Source organism: Monodelphis domestica, chromosome 6 (genome assembly GCF_027887165.1).
Source record: "Monodelphis domestica isolate mMonDom1 chromosome 6, mMonDom1.pri, whole genome shotgun sequence".
Taxonomy (NCBI): Eukaryota; Metazoa; Chordata; class Mammalia; order Didelphimorphia; family Didelphidae; genus Monodelphis; species Monodelphis domestica.
In genome coordinates this window covers 300,032,981-300,048,826 of record NC_077232.1, presented here as the reverse complement: position 1 = coordinate 300,048,826, position 15,846 = coordinate 300,032,981, and the positions used below count along the sequence as shown (strand labels likewise).

At 44.6% G+C, this 15,846-nt stretch overlaps 1 protein-coding gene across 1 annotated transcript in view; it reads left to right on the top strand.

Annotated features, from left to right (window-relative positions):
* The first annotated feature begins 1,828 nt into the window (after positions 1-1,828).
* Positions 1,829-15,846, top strand: part of SEC24D (SEC24 homolog D, COPII coat complex component) — a 124,195-nt gene continuing 110,177 nt past the window's right edge. The window contains exons 1-4 of the mRNA XM_056803832.1: positions 1,829-2,391; positions 10,698-10,860; positions 13,567-13,666; positions 14,722-14,839. Of these exons, the coding sequence (XP_056659810.1) occupies positions 10,740-10,860; positions 13,567-13,666; positions 14,722-14,839 (339 nt within the window). The 5' untranslated portion in view covers positions 1,829-2,391; positions 10,698-10,739. The remainder of the gene's footprint in view (positions 2,392-10,697; positions 10,861-13,566; positions 13,667-14,721; positions 14,840-15,846) is intronic.

Sequence of the window (15,846 nt, the reverse complement as noted above, 5' to 3'; positions counted from 1 at the left end):
GGCTAAGAGACAGAAAGGAGGATCAGTGGAATAGACTTGGGGTAAGTGACCTCAGCAAGATAGTCTATGATAAACCCAAAGATCCCACCCAGCTTTTGGGACAAAAATTCACTATTTGACAAAAACACTTGCATTAGAGTGATCGTTTAGAATCTACATCCCCAATCATATCACCATCAACCCATGTGATCAAGCAGTTGTTTTTCTTCTGCATTTCTGCTCCCACAGTTCTTCCTCTGAATGTGGATAATGTTCTTTCTCGTAGATCCCTCCAAGCTGTTCAGGATCACTGCATTGCCACTAATGGAGAATTCCATTACATTCGATTGTACCACAGTGTATCAGTCTCTGTGTACAATGTTCTCCTGGTTCTGCTCCTTTCACTCTGCATCACTTCCTGGAGTTTGTTCCAGTCCCCATGGAATTCCTCCACTTTATTATTCCTTTGAGCACAATAGTATTCCATCACCAACAGATACCACAATTTGTTCAGCCATTTCCCAACTGAAGGGCATCCTCTCATTTTCCAATTTTTTTGCCACCACAAAGAGCGAAGCTATGAATATTCTTGTACAAGTCTTTTTCCTTATTAACTCTTTGGGGTACAAACCCAGCAGAGATATGGCTGGATCAAAGGGCAGCCAGTCTTTTAGCACCCTTTAGGCATAGTTCCAAATTGCCCTCCAGAATGGTTGAATCAATTCACAACTCCACTAGCAATGCATTAATGTCAAAATAGGACAATTTAATAGGATTCAATTTAATTAGAGCAAATGTATCCCTGTGAAAACACTCAGAAAAGTAAGCTATACTCATCATAAAGAAGAGAAATCTGAGTTAAGAGCATTTTCTGTTGGCTTAGAAAATTCCTAGGGCTATGTTGGCAAACCTATGGTAGGGATGCTGGAGAGTATTGCTCCCTTCCACCTTTCCACCATGCCTCAGGACATTTCTCACATCACTCACCCTTCTGCCCAGAAGCCCAATAGAAGGGCTTCCTCCCTCCCCTGACTGGGTTAAAGGGTTGGCTCTGAGTAAGGGTTGTAGTTTGGGCACTTGCTCTCCAAAAGGTTTGCCATCACTGTCCTAGGGACTTTAGTAGTGTTCCAAGTCAACATGATTCAACAGTGTGATGATGAGTTATCCCAAATGGTTAATTTCATTTTTAGAAACATGGAATTATAGATCACTTAGTCACTTGGGCAGCAGGCCAAACTTTAAAGCCTCATCTTCTCCCTTCCTGGTCTGGAGCTGGATCCTCTGCTCTTCAGCCTAATGGCCCTGTACATACCTGAAGGAAGACGAGGGAAGGGAAAGGAGTGAGGGAGGTATGGAGGGAGGTATGGAGGGAGGGAGAAAGGAAGGAAGGAAGGAAGGAAGGAAGGAAGGAAGGAAGGAAGGAAGGAAGGAAGGAAGGAAGGAAGGAAGGAAGGAAGGGAGGGAGAAAGGAAGGAAGGAAGGAAGGAAGGAAGGAAGGAAGGAAGGAAGGAAGGAAGGGAGGGAGAAAGGAAGGAAGGAAGGAAGGAAGGAAGGAAGGAAGGAAGGAAGGAAGGAAGGAAGGAAGGAAGGAAGGAAGGAAGGAAGGAAGGAAGGAAGGGAGAAAGGAAGGAAGGAAGGAAGGAAGGAAGGAAGGAAGGAAGGAAGGAAGGAAGGAAGGAAGGAAGGGAGGGAGTGAGGGAGGAAGGAAGGGAGGAAGAGAGGGAAGGAGGAAGGGAGGAAGGAAGGGAGGGAGGAAGGAAGGAAGGGAGGGAGAGAGGAAGGGAGGGAGGGAGGAAGGGAGGGAGGGAGGGAGGAAGGGAGGGAGGGAGGAAGGGAAGGAGGAAGGGAAGGAGGAAGGGAGGAAGGGAGGGAAAGCAGAAAGAGGAGGAAAATGGTGGTAGAGGGAAAAGGGTGAAAGAAGAGCAGGATGAAGAAGGAAGCAGAAGAGGAGGAGGAAGAACAGGAGGAGAAGAAAGGCAGGAGAGGGAGAAGGAAAGAGGGGAGGGGGGAGGGGAAGGAGAGAGAAGGGAAGAGGAGGAGGTAGTGGAGGAGGAAGGAAGGGTAGGCAGGGTAGGCGTGAGCTGCAGGGCCAAGCAGAGGCGGAGAAAGAAAAAGAAGGCTGCCTGGGCGGCCCGGGACGGCGCTCTCTCTCTCTGGTTGGGCTGCAGCACTGGCAGGTCTCGGGCTCGCGCCCCGCGCGCACACGGCCTCTCCTGGCGGGGCCCCGGGAACGGGCGCGCGCGCTCTCTCCTGCAGCAGCGGCCTTAGGCAGGGCAGACTTTGACGTGGCACTCTGAGCCCGGGCGGCGGGCGGGCGGGCGAGCCGTGGGGCGGGCGGGCAGGCGGGGGTGTGCGCGCGGTAGCTGCAGCGGCCGAGGAGCAGAGCGGAGCTGAGCAGCCGCAGCCAGCCAGGTAGGCAGCCCCGGTGGGACCCCTGCCCCACGCCGCGCCCCGTGTCCCGCCGCTCCCGCGAGCATCCTGGCTTCCCGGATCCCCAGTCCCTCTCCCGCGCCGGGGAGCCCACCTCCCGAGCCTTGCGAAGCTGCACGTACTTCCGAGGTCTTGGAGATCATCGGGTTTATCCCCATCTTGTTACCCGTGGAGAAACTGAGGCCCAGAGATTTGGCCAAGGTCGAGCAGTCAGAGCTAGGATTCGAACCCAGGTCCTCTTTCCCTGACACCGGTGGAATCCTTCTCCTCCCCCCGCCCCTGCTTTTCCTTGAAATACTGGGCTGTTGGAGTCATTGTCAAAATCGGGGCTTGTGACTTTAATGCTGGGAGATCTGCCATGGAAACGATTGCGTGGCTTTGGGGATCCGAGGGAGCTAAGAAGCCCCACTTCCTCCCCGGGGCTCCGAAGCTCGAGGCCACTTGTCTCCAAGGATTCCCTCTCGTTCTCTGCGTGTCTATTTCCCGCTGAGTCAGGGTACTCCGTGTTACCACGCTGCGTGTGTTTGTGTGTGTGTGTGTGTGTGTGTGTGTGTGTGTGTGTGTGTGTGTGTGTGTGTGTGTGTGTGTGTGATGCGCCGGGAAGTTTGACGTGGCAGACTGCGCTGGGCGAGAGAGGAAGCAAAGTTCCCCCACTTGCCCTGGAGCGAGGTCCCTGCCCCTTCCTGTGCACTCGTGGGAAGCATCCCGGGCTCCCTCGCGGTGACACCTCGAGTGGCCGCTGAAGCCGGCAGGTGGACTGGAGACCAGGGGTGTGTCCTGGTCGCTCTGCACAGAGGTGCCCCGTTGCAAAGGCTTGACCAAAGCTCAGGCTGCCACGTCTCCCTGTCTGCCGAGCAAGGGGAGGAGGGAAGGTCCTGTCCCTAACAAAGGCCACTGCAGACAGGCCTCAGCTGGGCACGTATGTTTCTTGGGTGAAGGGACACCCAATCGGCTTCTGATGCTTTTCTGGCTCACAGTGTTGGCAAGTACAGCCATATGACAGGCAAACTAAGGAGAGATTGTGAAGGATGGCCCAAACCTCGACCCTGTCCTTAGCAGAGTTCTCATTTCTAAGAACAGCACAAGAAGGGAATAGGGGGTGGCCTGGAAAGAACACTGGCTCCTCCGGATGGAGATCCTTCACCATCTTTGTACCATGGAACCCAGTGGCACTCTGGGAGAAGCCAACAATGGCCCCTTCTCAGAATAGAGGATTTAAATGCATAAAATGGAATGGAATGGTTTGGAAACCAAAGGTTACTGAAAATCCAGATGTCATTTTTTTTATACCTATGGTCCCAGTGGACCCCAAGATAAGAGTCCTGGAGCCAAGAGGCCAGGTTTGATATCCTAGCTTTCTGCTACTTACATTCTGAATAAACTTGGGCAATCCCTTAACCTCTCTGGGCCTCAGCAATCTTATCTGTAAAAATGAGGGAACAAGATCAAAGGAGCTCTAAATCTAAGGAAGCTAGGCTAAATATGGTGGATTGTTGTGGCTACAGGTCATAGGGTTGTAGAAAGGAGAAGGGAGTCAAGAAATCAGAGAACTTGAGAGCAGAAAGGGCACTAATAATCATCATGTTTATTTTAAGCATGAGAAAACTGAGGCATACAGACTCAAAGTGAGCTTGCTGAGTAGCAAGCAGGCCAGAACTAGAACTCGGGTCTCTAAGAGGTTCCATGAAATCCCTACCCAACATGCAAATAGCTCTTATTATTGTGAAAACCAGAAAAAAAAAAATTAGAATCTCACATTTAGGGCTGAGAAGAAACTTAGAAATCATTTAGCCCATGTTTCTTGTTTTACAGATGCAGAAACTGAGAAGTCAACCCAAACTAGCCAGGCTAGTTTGTATCTAGATTCCCCCAGTCCCTTTCTCCTGAGTAATTTTGTTATTGTTCAGCTGTTTCAGTTGAGTCTTTGTGACCTCATTTGAGGTTTTCTTGGCAAAGATAATGGAGTGGTTTGTCATTTCCTTCTCATAATTTTATAGATGAGGAAACTGAGGCAAAGAAGATTAAGTCACTTGCCGAGGGTCATACAGCTAGTAAGTATCTGAGGCCAAATCTCAACTTGCTAAGTTGAATCTCCCTGACTCCAGGCCCAGCACTGTATACCATAGGGCAGTGATAGTGAACGTTTTAGAGACCAGGTGCCCAAACTGTACCCTCATGATGCATGTGAGCTGCCCCCTTACCTCAGACAGGACAGGAAGGAAGCACTCCCATTGGGCTGCAGAGGAGAGGGATAGGTGATGTGAAAAAATGTCCTCAGGCACAGGGGAGAGGGGGAGTGGAGCAGCCCCCTCAGGCATGTGAGCCATAGGTTTGCCAACACGATCATAGGGTAAATTGAAGTCCATGTCTTGAGGAGATACAACCAAAAACAATAAATGGTTATTATGGACTTTCACTTTGCCTTTGGATTATCTTTTTTTCTTTTATCCCTTAATTTCTATCTTAGAATCAAGGCAGAAAAGTGGTAAGGGCTGGGCAAAGGGAGTTAAGTGACTTGCCCAGGGCATACAGTGGGTTGCCTTTTGTGGAATTCCATGTGAACTGAGCATGCATAAGGGAGAGATGAAAATCTTTCTGACAAGTTCTTAATTGAAGTTTCTTTAGGTTTCAAAGCTGACCAAGGAGCTTTCCCACAGCAGGCTGGGAAGGGGTTGAAAAAGCTTGTGATACACATAGCCCTTCAAGTATTTCCTAGCTGTTACCCTCCACCCAGGTCTCCTGATTCAACTAGAGTTGTACTGCTGGTTACTTTGCTTAGGAAGACTGTGGGTAACCTAAGATTGTTTATAACCTGTCTGTTGACTTGGCCAAATCATAAACAATAATCTTGATTCGGCACTAGTATTGGAATGGTCCAGCTGACCTAGCTTTGAAGTCCCAGCTTTTACCTGTGTCTTTTAGTCAAGGCCCTCCCAGCTTTGAACATTCTGGACTTTAATGCTTTCCATCCTTAATTTCTGCCACATTCACAGAACCACATAATCTCAGAGTTGGAAAGGACCTAAATCTATCTAGTTAAATCCCATACCTACATAAAAATCCTGATAAAAGGACTTTACAGGCTTTCTTCAAAGACCTCCAATAGGCAGACATTCACTGACTCCTGGGGCAGCCCATACTTCTTTGAAACAGCTCTGATAGCAAGTTTTTCCCATGCCTTGAGCCTCAATTTGCTTCTTTGTTACTTCTGCCCATTGTTTCTAGTTCTGCCTCCTAGGGTCAAGTGGAGTAAGTCTAATCCCTCTTCCATAGGATAGCCCTCTAAATATTGGATTTCACCAACTATCCTTTTAATGATGGATTCTCTACATTTGCCATGAATCAAAGTCAAACTCTGGCCTGTCATTTGTAGGTGCCATTCTTTCTTGTTAGAAAATCAGGTCGCATGTGATACCTAGACGAATCGCGCGTCGGCTAGGGAAGGGGGGGGATTGGGGGGGAGGAAAAGAAAATGATCTGTTTCCAGTGAACAATGTATGAAAATGACCAAATAAAATAATGTTTAAAAAATAAATAAACAGAAAAAAGAAAATCAGGTCAATATTTGTTCTTCTCTAGTTGGGTGACAGCTATCATATCCCACAAAGTCTTCTCTTCAAGTTAAAATGTCCCAATTTCATTCAAAAGGTCTTCATTTGGTATTGTAATATATGGCCAGTTAGAGCAGGGCTCCCCAAACGTTTTACACAGGGGGCCAGTTCACTGTCCCTCAGACCGTTGGAGGGTCAGACTATAAAAAATAACCCAACAACAAACTATGAACAAATCTGTATACTGCTGTCTGGGAGAGCGGAGGCTGCAGCGCTGGCTGTCACACCTTGCACAGGCCCATCACCACCACCACTATACCAGGTAGCAGTATACACAGTGCGGAATCCCCTCCCCCAGATCCTGTTCACCATGCTGATGTCTTCCATTGTGCAGCCATATAATCCTTTGTGTGGCGCCTTGTTCTCCTTCAGTTACTCTCAGAACAAGGCGCCCCACAAAGGATTATGTCACCAGAATTAGTATAGCACATGAGCAACACTGTACTTTGCGGCACCGCCGCATACAGTACTCCTCTTACTGACCACCAATGAAAGAGGTGCCCCTTCTGGAAGTGCAGTGGGGGCCAGATAAATGGCCTCAGGGGGCCATAGTTTGGGGACTACTAACTGTTAGAGGGTCACACACACATACACCAGGGAACTGGAGAGAGGGAAAGAAAGATTTGAGAGAAATGAAGAGAGGGAAGAGATTGATCTACCCCCTCTCTTCCCCTTGGGGAAGGTAACCTGGCTTTATCTCCTTAAGGGACAGAGTATGTCTCCTCAGAGAGTGGTTTGGAAGGTAGAGATTAAAACTAGAGTGAAATGGCAGCTTCCCTTCTTGGTCTCAGCTATGGTTGAGAGACCAGATGGACCTTCCTATCTCTGGATCCTTCAAATACCCCAACTGCCACTTCTCCTCCCCTCAAAACCTGGAGTTACTCCTTTGCCCAGAGGAGAGGATTACTCCTTTGGATCTAGTTATTTGAATCCCTAGGATCCTGAGTTAACCCTCCCTTTGGGGGAGAGGAGAACCCCAAATCTTTAGCCCCCTTTCTTAGAGTCAGGAACTAGGCAGACCTGATCTAAAGAGTAACACTTTATTTGAGATTGCTCTGGAAAGGGAGAGATGAAGGTATTAGGTGAGGAAAGTGGGTAGCAGAAATCCCTATTGACTGGCAGATTACCCCCCTCCCCAATCTCTGGGGTCCAGGCTTTTGGTCTTGACACCCTTTCCGGTAAACTGCTGGTGGTTTGGTCCCTACTCCTGTGCTAATCTAGTTAAAGTAGTGTAGTTCAGGACAAGTTGGGGAGAGAGAGGTGGAGAATAATCTTTGTAAGGAAGATTTTTCAGTAGACAACATTCTTCAAAGTCCCAGTCTACGATGTCTCAAGATGAGTAAGAGATTTCAGGGGTTCACTGGGAAGCAGTTGATATCCAGAGGGACCCTTAGCCTCAGAGGTCCTCTTCTCAGGCTCTCAGCTGGAGGAGTCCGGTGAGTTGGCAGTTTTGAGTTCTCTCAGCTTCTGTTCTCTTCCTGGAATCTTGAGGGTTTTTACCTTTGCCTTCCCCCATGCTTTCTCTTGGCAACTGATTCCTGCCAAAGATTTTCTCTCTTAGAGTATGAACTCAAGGCCCTTTGCCATCTTGGTCATTTCCTTCTGGATACTCTCCCATTGTTTATCAATGGCTCTCCTAAAGTCGAACCCAGAACAGTTGTCTGAACAGGGCAGGCAGTGGTACTTCTCTAGTCCTGGACCCCATGAATGCCCCTCTGGTTGTGTAGCTTTCCTTGACTTCCATATATCACAGTGTTGACTCATTTTGAATTAGTAATCCATCAAAGACCCTGAACCTTTGTCTGCTGCCTAGTCATGAAGCCTATCTTGTACCTAGCAAAGGTTTTTGTTTTTTGTACCCAAAATCATAAGGCTTGATATTTATCTCTATTCACTTTCATCGTGTTTGACTTGGTACAATGGGCTAGTCTATCAGGATCTTTTTGAATCTCTCCTCCATCATTTAATGTGTCACCTATCCCTCCCAGTTCTGATACTCTTTGCCAATGAGATGAACATCCCATTAAGATCTTTATGTAGGCCTTCTTCCAAGAAAAATGTTAAACAGAACAGGGCTGTCCACCCTTCCCCAGGACATCCCATTGGAGACCTTCTTCCAAACTGACATAGGCTTATTAACAACTACTCTTTAGCTAATCAGCCAGTTGACTTGAACCACCAATGATTCTTCTTGAGTCATTTGACCAGGTCATCATTTACAGAACTGAACTGTCATCTAATTGATTTCACTCCATTGTCCCCAAGAACAGCACTGAGCTGTTGTTGTTGTTCAATTGTTTCTGCCATGTCTGACCCTTCATGGCCCCATTTGGGGTTTTCTTGATAGAGAAGCTGGTTATGGTTGCCATTTTCTCATTAAGATCATTTTATAGATGAGGGACTGAGGCAAACACTGAGGTGACTTGTCCAGGGTCATTGAGAGACTTTGTCAAATGCCTGCTAAAATCTAAAGACAATTGTTATTTGACTCTATTGATCTGCCAGGCTAGTAACTCAGGCTAAAGAGGAAGCAAAGGGGCAGCTAGATGACTGAGTGAATTGAGAGCCTGGGCTCAAATCTGGCCTCAGACACTTCCTAACTGTGTGACCCTGGTGAAGTCACAACCCCCATTGCCTATCCCTTACTGCTCTTCTGCCTAGGAATCAATACATAGTATTGATTGTAAGATTGTAAGATAGATGGTATGGGTTTAAAAAAAAAAGAAGCAAGGCTAGTTTGACATACCTAGATCTTAAAGTTAATCTTGATGCATGACTCTGTTTTTGTCACTTCCTTTTAATGTATAATCTCTGGGGTTTCTGGGAATCAAAGCCAGACTCTCTGGCCTACCATTTATCAATTTGATTCTCCTTCCTTTTAGAAAGTGGGACGCACCTTCTTCTCTACTTGGGGGGAGCAGTGTCTGGAGATGCAGCAAGTATCTGGTTCTGTATGATCTTTCAAAGATTTTCAACAGTGCCTCAGCAAGTCCCACTCTGCATCAGTGGATGGAGTCCATCTGAACCAATATTCATTTAGTTAGCACTGATCAAGGGAAGCCAGGTCCCCGCGAATGATATCTCTCCTTACTTTGTGAATAAGTCTCTATTAGTCATTTTTATTCTGCCCTTTCTAGTTCAAAGATCATTCTCGTTGGCAGGCAAACTCATCAGTACAAGGGTCAAACATTCCTGCCCTTTCTCTGGCATCCATTTAGACTCTCCTTGCCATCAGAAGCAGTGGTCCTATCCTTTCTGAGAGCCTCCTCATCCCCCCAGCTCTGGCTCCCCAATCCCCATCTTTTGGTTGTTCAGAGTTTCTTCTCCAGTCTCAGCTTCTTCCAGGTGAGAATTCTTTGACACTGCTCACAAGCTTCTGCCACACTTCTTTGTTAATGCTCAGTTACTCACACCCTTCTTCTTCCTTCTTTACAAGTGTTTGAAAAATCTAAGCTAAAAATAAAAATAATACCCAGCTTTTAGCTTTTATCATCATTTACTCTGTGCCAGACCCTGTGCTAGGCATTTTATATTTATCTCATTGAATTTGATTCTCACAACTCTGGGAGGTAGGAGCTCTTATTATCATTGCCATTTTAGATAAGGGGAAACTGAGGCAAATAACAATTTAGTGACTGTCCAGGTTTACACAGCCCATGTATGAGGCTAGATTTGAACTCAGATCTTCCTGAGTCAAGACCCAGCACTCTATGCAATGCACCACATTGATGGTTTTAAAAAGTTTCCTAGTGGTTAATGAGTTCCTTTTTTAGAGGCAGCTATCTGGTACAGTGAATCAAGTACTAGAACTGGAGTCAGGAATATCTGAATTCCCATCCAGCCTCAGATATTTAATTAGCTGTGTGATCCTGGATAAGTCACTTAATGTCTATTTGCCTCAGTTTTCCCATCTGTAAATCAAAGATAATAGTAACGCCTACCTTCCAGGGTTGTTGTGAGTATCAAACAAGATAATACTTGTAAAAGTGCTTTAGTGCCTAGCACTTCCTTTCTTCCTTCTTTTCCTCCTTTCCTCTTTCTTTTCTTTCTGCCTTCCTTTGGACAGTTCCTCTTTTCTTCCTTTTCTGTGTGTCTTCAGAAGTCAGGTCTCAAGTTTCTATCTCTCCTGGACTGACTTCTACAGAATTTTAATGCCCTGGATCCAATCTGTCCTTCCTCTGTACTCTCTAAACTCAGTTCTCCTTATATCTAGGGTGCATGTCAGATGGTTCCTGGTTTTCCTCTTCATCATCACAAATTCTAAGATGAGCAGTTCTGAAATGAGGAAGATCTGAGTTCAAATGTGGCTGCAGACACTTTGCAACTGTATGGCCCTGATCAAGTTACTTAAAACTATTTGCCTCAGTTTCCTCAACCGTAAAATGAGCTGCAGAGGGAAATTGTAAACCGTCCCATACCTTTGCCAAGAAAACCCCAAATGGAGTCACAAAGACTTGAATATTACTGAAAACAATTGAACAACAAATCATTTTAACCATTCCTTTTTGCTCCCAAGAAGCTATAATGCAATGGATGGTGCTTATAGATAAGCAGCTGTGATCATTGTCTCCCATAGTAAATGCTCAGGTCCCCCACAGCATCCTTAGAACTTCTGTAGAGTGTCCATTTCCTTTGGGAGCAGAACTTGATGTTGACAGCATCTTTTTCCTGTTTCAGCCTTAGAAGAAACTTGGGATCTGGAATGAGATAACTTTCACCATGAGCCAACAAGGTTACGTTGCTGCTCCTCCATACTCCCAAACCCAACCTGGAATAGGGGCACTCTCCCCACCTCTTCGAGGACATTATGGTGACCCATCACACCCAACCCCTCCAGCAGGTAACATAGAATGTGTTGGTTCATATATGAAGAAGAGTGATTTTGAAAAGGATCTGGGGAGTTTAGTGAACTGCAAACTCAATGAGAGTCAATGAAAGACATTTCTTTTTTTTTTTGTTTTATTTAATTGATTAATTAAGAAAAAAATTTCCATGTTAACATAATTCATGTTCTTTCCTTCCCATCCTCCCACCTTCCCCCTCTCCCCCCAGCCAACACACAATTCCACTGGGTTTTACATGTGTCACTGATTGAGACCTATTTCCATATTCTTGATATTTGCTCTAGGGTTATTATTTAGAGTCTACATCCCCAATCATGTCCCCATTGACCCATGTGATCAAGCAGTTGTTTTTCTTCTGTGTTTCTACTCCCACAGTTCTTTTTTGGATGTGGAGAGTGTTCTTTCTCATAGGTCTCTCAGAATTGTCCTGGATCAATACATTGCTGCTAGTAGAGAAGTCCATTACGTTCGATTATACCACAGTGTATCAGTCTCTGTGTATAATGTTCTCCTGGTTCTGCTCCTCTTGCTCTGCATCACTTCCTGGAGGTTGTTCCATTCTCCATGGAATTCCTCCACTTTATTATTCCTTTTAGCACAGTAGTATTCCATCACCAACATATACCACAATGTGTTCAGCCATTCCCCAATCAAAGGGTATCCCCTCATTGAAAGACATTTCTTAAGCTCTTACTATGTGCTGACTTAGAGACAGCAGGGCAACAGAGAGGGAGAGAGTCCACCTCTAGAACTAGGAAGGCTATGGGTCAAGCCTGGCTCCTGACATATGCTAGAGGAGTGACTTTGGGCAAATTGTCTTACCTCCCAGGGTCCTAGGCAGCTCTCCAAGACTTTAATTGGAGAAAGGGTGCTGTCCAATATCCTGGTGGATGGACTTTCTTCATCTAGTCATTCCTTATTTCATTGAACTCACAAGTCCCACCCCTTCCCTGTCCTCCTAAGTGCTGAGCACCAAGGGAAATTATGTTTAGTTTTATATACTGCATTTTTAAAAAGATCTTCATGGGTTGACAAGAGTCTAGTGGAAGGCAGGCACCCTGTAAGGCCATGGGATCCAAGATTTAGGACAGCTAGATGGGATTCAAGAGCTCAGTTAACCCAACTCCCAGATTTCCTAGCAAGAAAGAGTGTCTTCCCATAAACAATCCAAGAAACATTCATTAAGCACCTCCTATGTGCCATGTTGGGTGCTAGGTGCTGTTAATTAGTCATTTAGTCAATTTATTAATCATTAATGCATGTATAGCATTAATATAATTAAATATTATAATCCATAAATTATTAAATAGTTGTCTTATATAACAGGGTATTATTTAATCCTATGATAGATCATTAATTATTTATGTAATATAACTATATATTATTTAATAATATAATTTATAATTATAAGCATAAGTATATAACTATATAGATGTTATATAATATGCCTATATCATAATTAGTGAAAGAACTAATTATTAATTTAATGATTGACTAAAATTTATTTTCTTATTAAAAGCAAGCTCTTAATAAGGGGCTGGGATTGTCTTGCTTTTAATATCATGACAACAGAAATCAGGGTGGAGGAAAGTTCATAAAAATGACAGAGGTGGGATTTCATCCCGAGTCCTCTGAATCCAAACTCAAATTTGTCCCATACTGCAAGGCCTCAAACTCCTACTGTATTGAGGCTAGGTCAAGGGAGCTGGAGGTGTTTAGCCTGAAAGAGAGCAGATTTCCAGGGTCACAGGTTCCCTGCTTTCTGCAAATGTTTCAAGGGAGGAGGAATGAGATAGGTTCTGTTTGCCTCGAGAGAGACTGGGATCATGGATTTAGAATTGGAGGGGACCTCAGAGATCATCTAGCCCAACTCCCTCATTTTACAAAGGAGGAAAGGAAGGAAGGAAGGAAGGAAGGAAGGAAGGAAGGAAGGAAGGAAGGAAGGAAGGAAGGAAGGAAGGAAGGAAGGAAGGAAGGAAGGAAGGAAGGAAGGAAGGAAGGAAGGAAGAAAGAAAGGAAGGAAGGAAGGAAGGAAGGAAGGAAGGAAGGAAGGAAGGAAGAAAGAAAGAAAGAAAGAAAGAAAGAAAGAAAGAAGAAAGAAAGAAAGAAAGAAAAGAAAGAAAGAAAGAAAGAAAGAAAGAAAGAAAGAAAGAAAGAAAGAAAGAAAGAAGAAAGAAAGAAGAGAAAGAAAGAAAGAAAATAAGAAAGAAAGAAAGAAGAAAGGAAGGAAGGAAGGAAGGAAGGAAGGAAGGAAGGAAGAAGGAAGGAAGGAAGGAAGGAAGGAAGGAAGGAAGGAGGGAGGGAGGAAAGAGAAAAGTGGCTGATTTTGTTTAAACAAATTTTTCTGGCACATGGATTAGGTGAATGGAAAGAGGAGAATATTCTAGTAATTTTCCATTTTCTTTATTTTATTTTTAGGATTTCTTGTCTTCTTTCAGTATCATTCAACAACTCAGGGATCACTTAGCCAGGCCTAGAGCCCAAAGTTATAGCACCGTGTGACTCAAGATGGAAAGGACATTAGCTGTCCTCTCTTCCAGCCCTTTTTCTTTAGGATGAGGACCCTGATCCCCAAATAGTTCCTCACTTTTTCTTCCTTTATTAGCTCACATTCTTAGCCTAAGGATTTTATATCATGGCTGAAAACCATTAATAACATGTCCACTGAAAATGATTAACCTGTATTCTTTCTTCCATGACAGGCATAATGAAGCCAGCTGGGCCTTTGGGACCAACTGCACCTGTTGGGGTGTTACCTCCTGGACCCCCCAATTCTGGGGCCCACCAGTTTGTTTCAGAATGGTCCTAATATCTCAGGGTATCCCCCAACAGAGGTAAGTTACTCAGACTTCATTTCTTCAATGATGATATTCAATCAGAAAGTTGTTTCTAAATAAGTCAAGTGCTTATGGGGTGTGCTGGTAAATATTGAACAACCAGCTTTCCAGAAAAAAAGGGGTCTGCCCAAAATAATTTTAAGTTTAAGCTTCATTACTAACATTTATCCATCACTTTCTTAAGTCTAGAAAATCAACAAAATAATCTCTCTATCCCTGATTTGTAGTGCTTGCTGATTTCTGAGGTATGAATTCTCACATGGAAAATTTAATCATTGGCCTCTGTTTCAGTGTGTTTTGAATGGCTCCAGCACACACCTAGTTGTAAATTTGTCCTCTGCATTGACAGCTTTCTCTGTGGAATGAATCTATGGGTAAATTCCCTCTGATGGGACAGTCAGGATTTTCAGAAGGGTAAGGAAAAGGTTTCAAGCCATAGATGTCTGTCCCAGAAAAATTTGTTATCAGAAAGATGAGATGACACTTGGATTATAGATTTAGAGTTATAAGGAATTTAGTAATTCCTATTTTTACAGAAGAGAAAAACCAAAACCCAGAGAGATTAAGACTTGTTCAAGGTTACTGAGAGATGGGATTTGAACCCAATCCTCTTTACAAAACATCATGTTGCCTCTCTAGTTGATCCTTCTCTTTCTAGAAGACTTTCTGGTATCACCTAATCCTGGAATGCCTCATCCTACATCCATCTCCTTCAGTGGAAAATCTTCTCTTCCCTCCCCAAATATTTCCAGAGTACTTGGTCTGGTTCTTTCTTTTGCCACCATCATTTACTCCCTCTCTCACTGCCTCCTTCTCTCTCTGTCTCTGTCTCTCTGTCTGTCTATCTGTCTGTCTGTCTGTCTGTCACACACAACCACACACACACACACACACACACACACACCACACACACACACACTATCCCCAATAAAATGGAAGCTCATTGAAGGAGGAGCTAAAGCATTTTTCAGTTTTGTATCCCAGTCCTTTGAATGTAATGGATTTTGTGTTTCTCCTCAGTGTTGGTTCTCCTTCCAGACAAGAGCTCTTATATTCCCATAAATCTTTAGCAGAGGGTCCTCCATATGATCTGGAGACCTTCTCTGGAACTCTTGGTGTTGCAAAGAAGTCATGGGGAGTATCTTGGCTCTCTCTTGGTTTTCCCTTGGCCTCCCGAGATAAACTGGTCCTTTCCCCTTTCCTGTGACACATCTCTGATAAAATATGGATGGATGAATGGATGGTTGAGTGAGTGAAAATCTAGTAACTAACATCTATATAGTACTTATTATTTACTAGGCACTGTGCTAAGTATGTTACATTTATTAGCTCATTTGATCCTCACAACAACCCTGGGAGGCAGGGGCTTTTGCTATCTCCATTCTATAGTTAAGGAAACTGAGGTATGTGGAGATTAAATTACTTTCCCAGGAACACACAATTAGAAAGTGTCTGAGGCATGATTGGAAACTCAGATCTTCCTGACTCCAGAGCCAGCACTCTTATCTACTGTGCCACCTATCTGACCCTAAACAAATGATAGCCATTATTATTATTACTTGTAGAGATACTAAAACCAGCAAGGAGAATCCTTGAGCAATAGTAGTGGAAAGAGTGGTGGGCTTGGAGTCAAGAGGAGCTAGTGTCAGAACTCAGTCTTACTCCCTAAATAACTGTATGATCCCAGATAAATCACTTAGCTTCTCTGCGTCTCAGTTTCTCCCTCTGTAAAATGAGGAGGGTTGAACTTGAACCGCCTCTGAGGGCCCTTCTAACTCTAAGTCGAGGATCCCATGACCTTAGCTTGTCCAAAGTCACCATTGTGGTAAATGGCAGAGCTCAGTTCTTAAATTGAGATCCCCATATGCCAAATTCAAGATAGCTTCTGTGATTCTATGACCTTCTTAGGGATTTCTCCCCAGGGGGAGCAAGCCTTCCGTCCTTGTTGGATGGGAATCCAATGGACTTGAGGCTCTGACAGAGCAGTCAGAACAACCCCAGGGGGAAGTTACCCAGAAGGGAGTGGTTAACCAAGGGCTCAAGAAGGAGGAGAGCTGGGAAAGGGCCACTGCGCTGAGCAATAGAGGTCACTAGTGACCTTGCTGAGAACAATTTTCATTGAGTGATGGGGCTAAAAGCCAGATT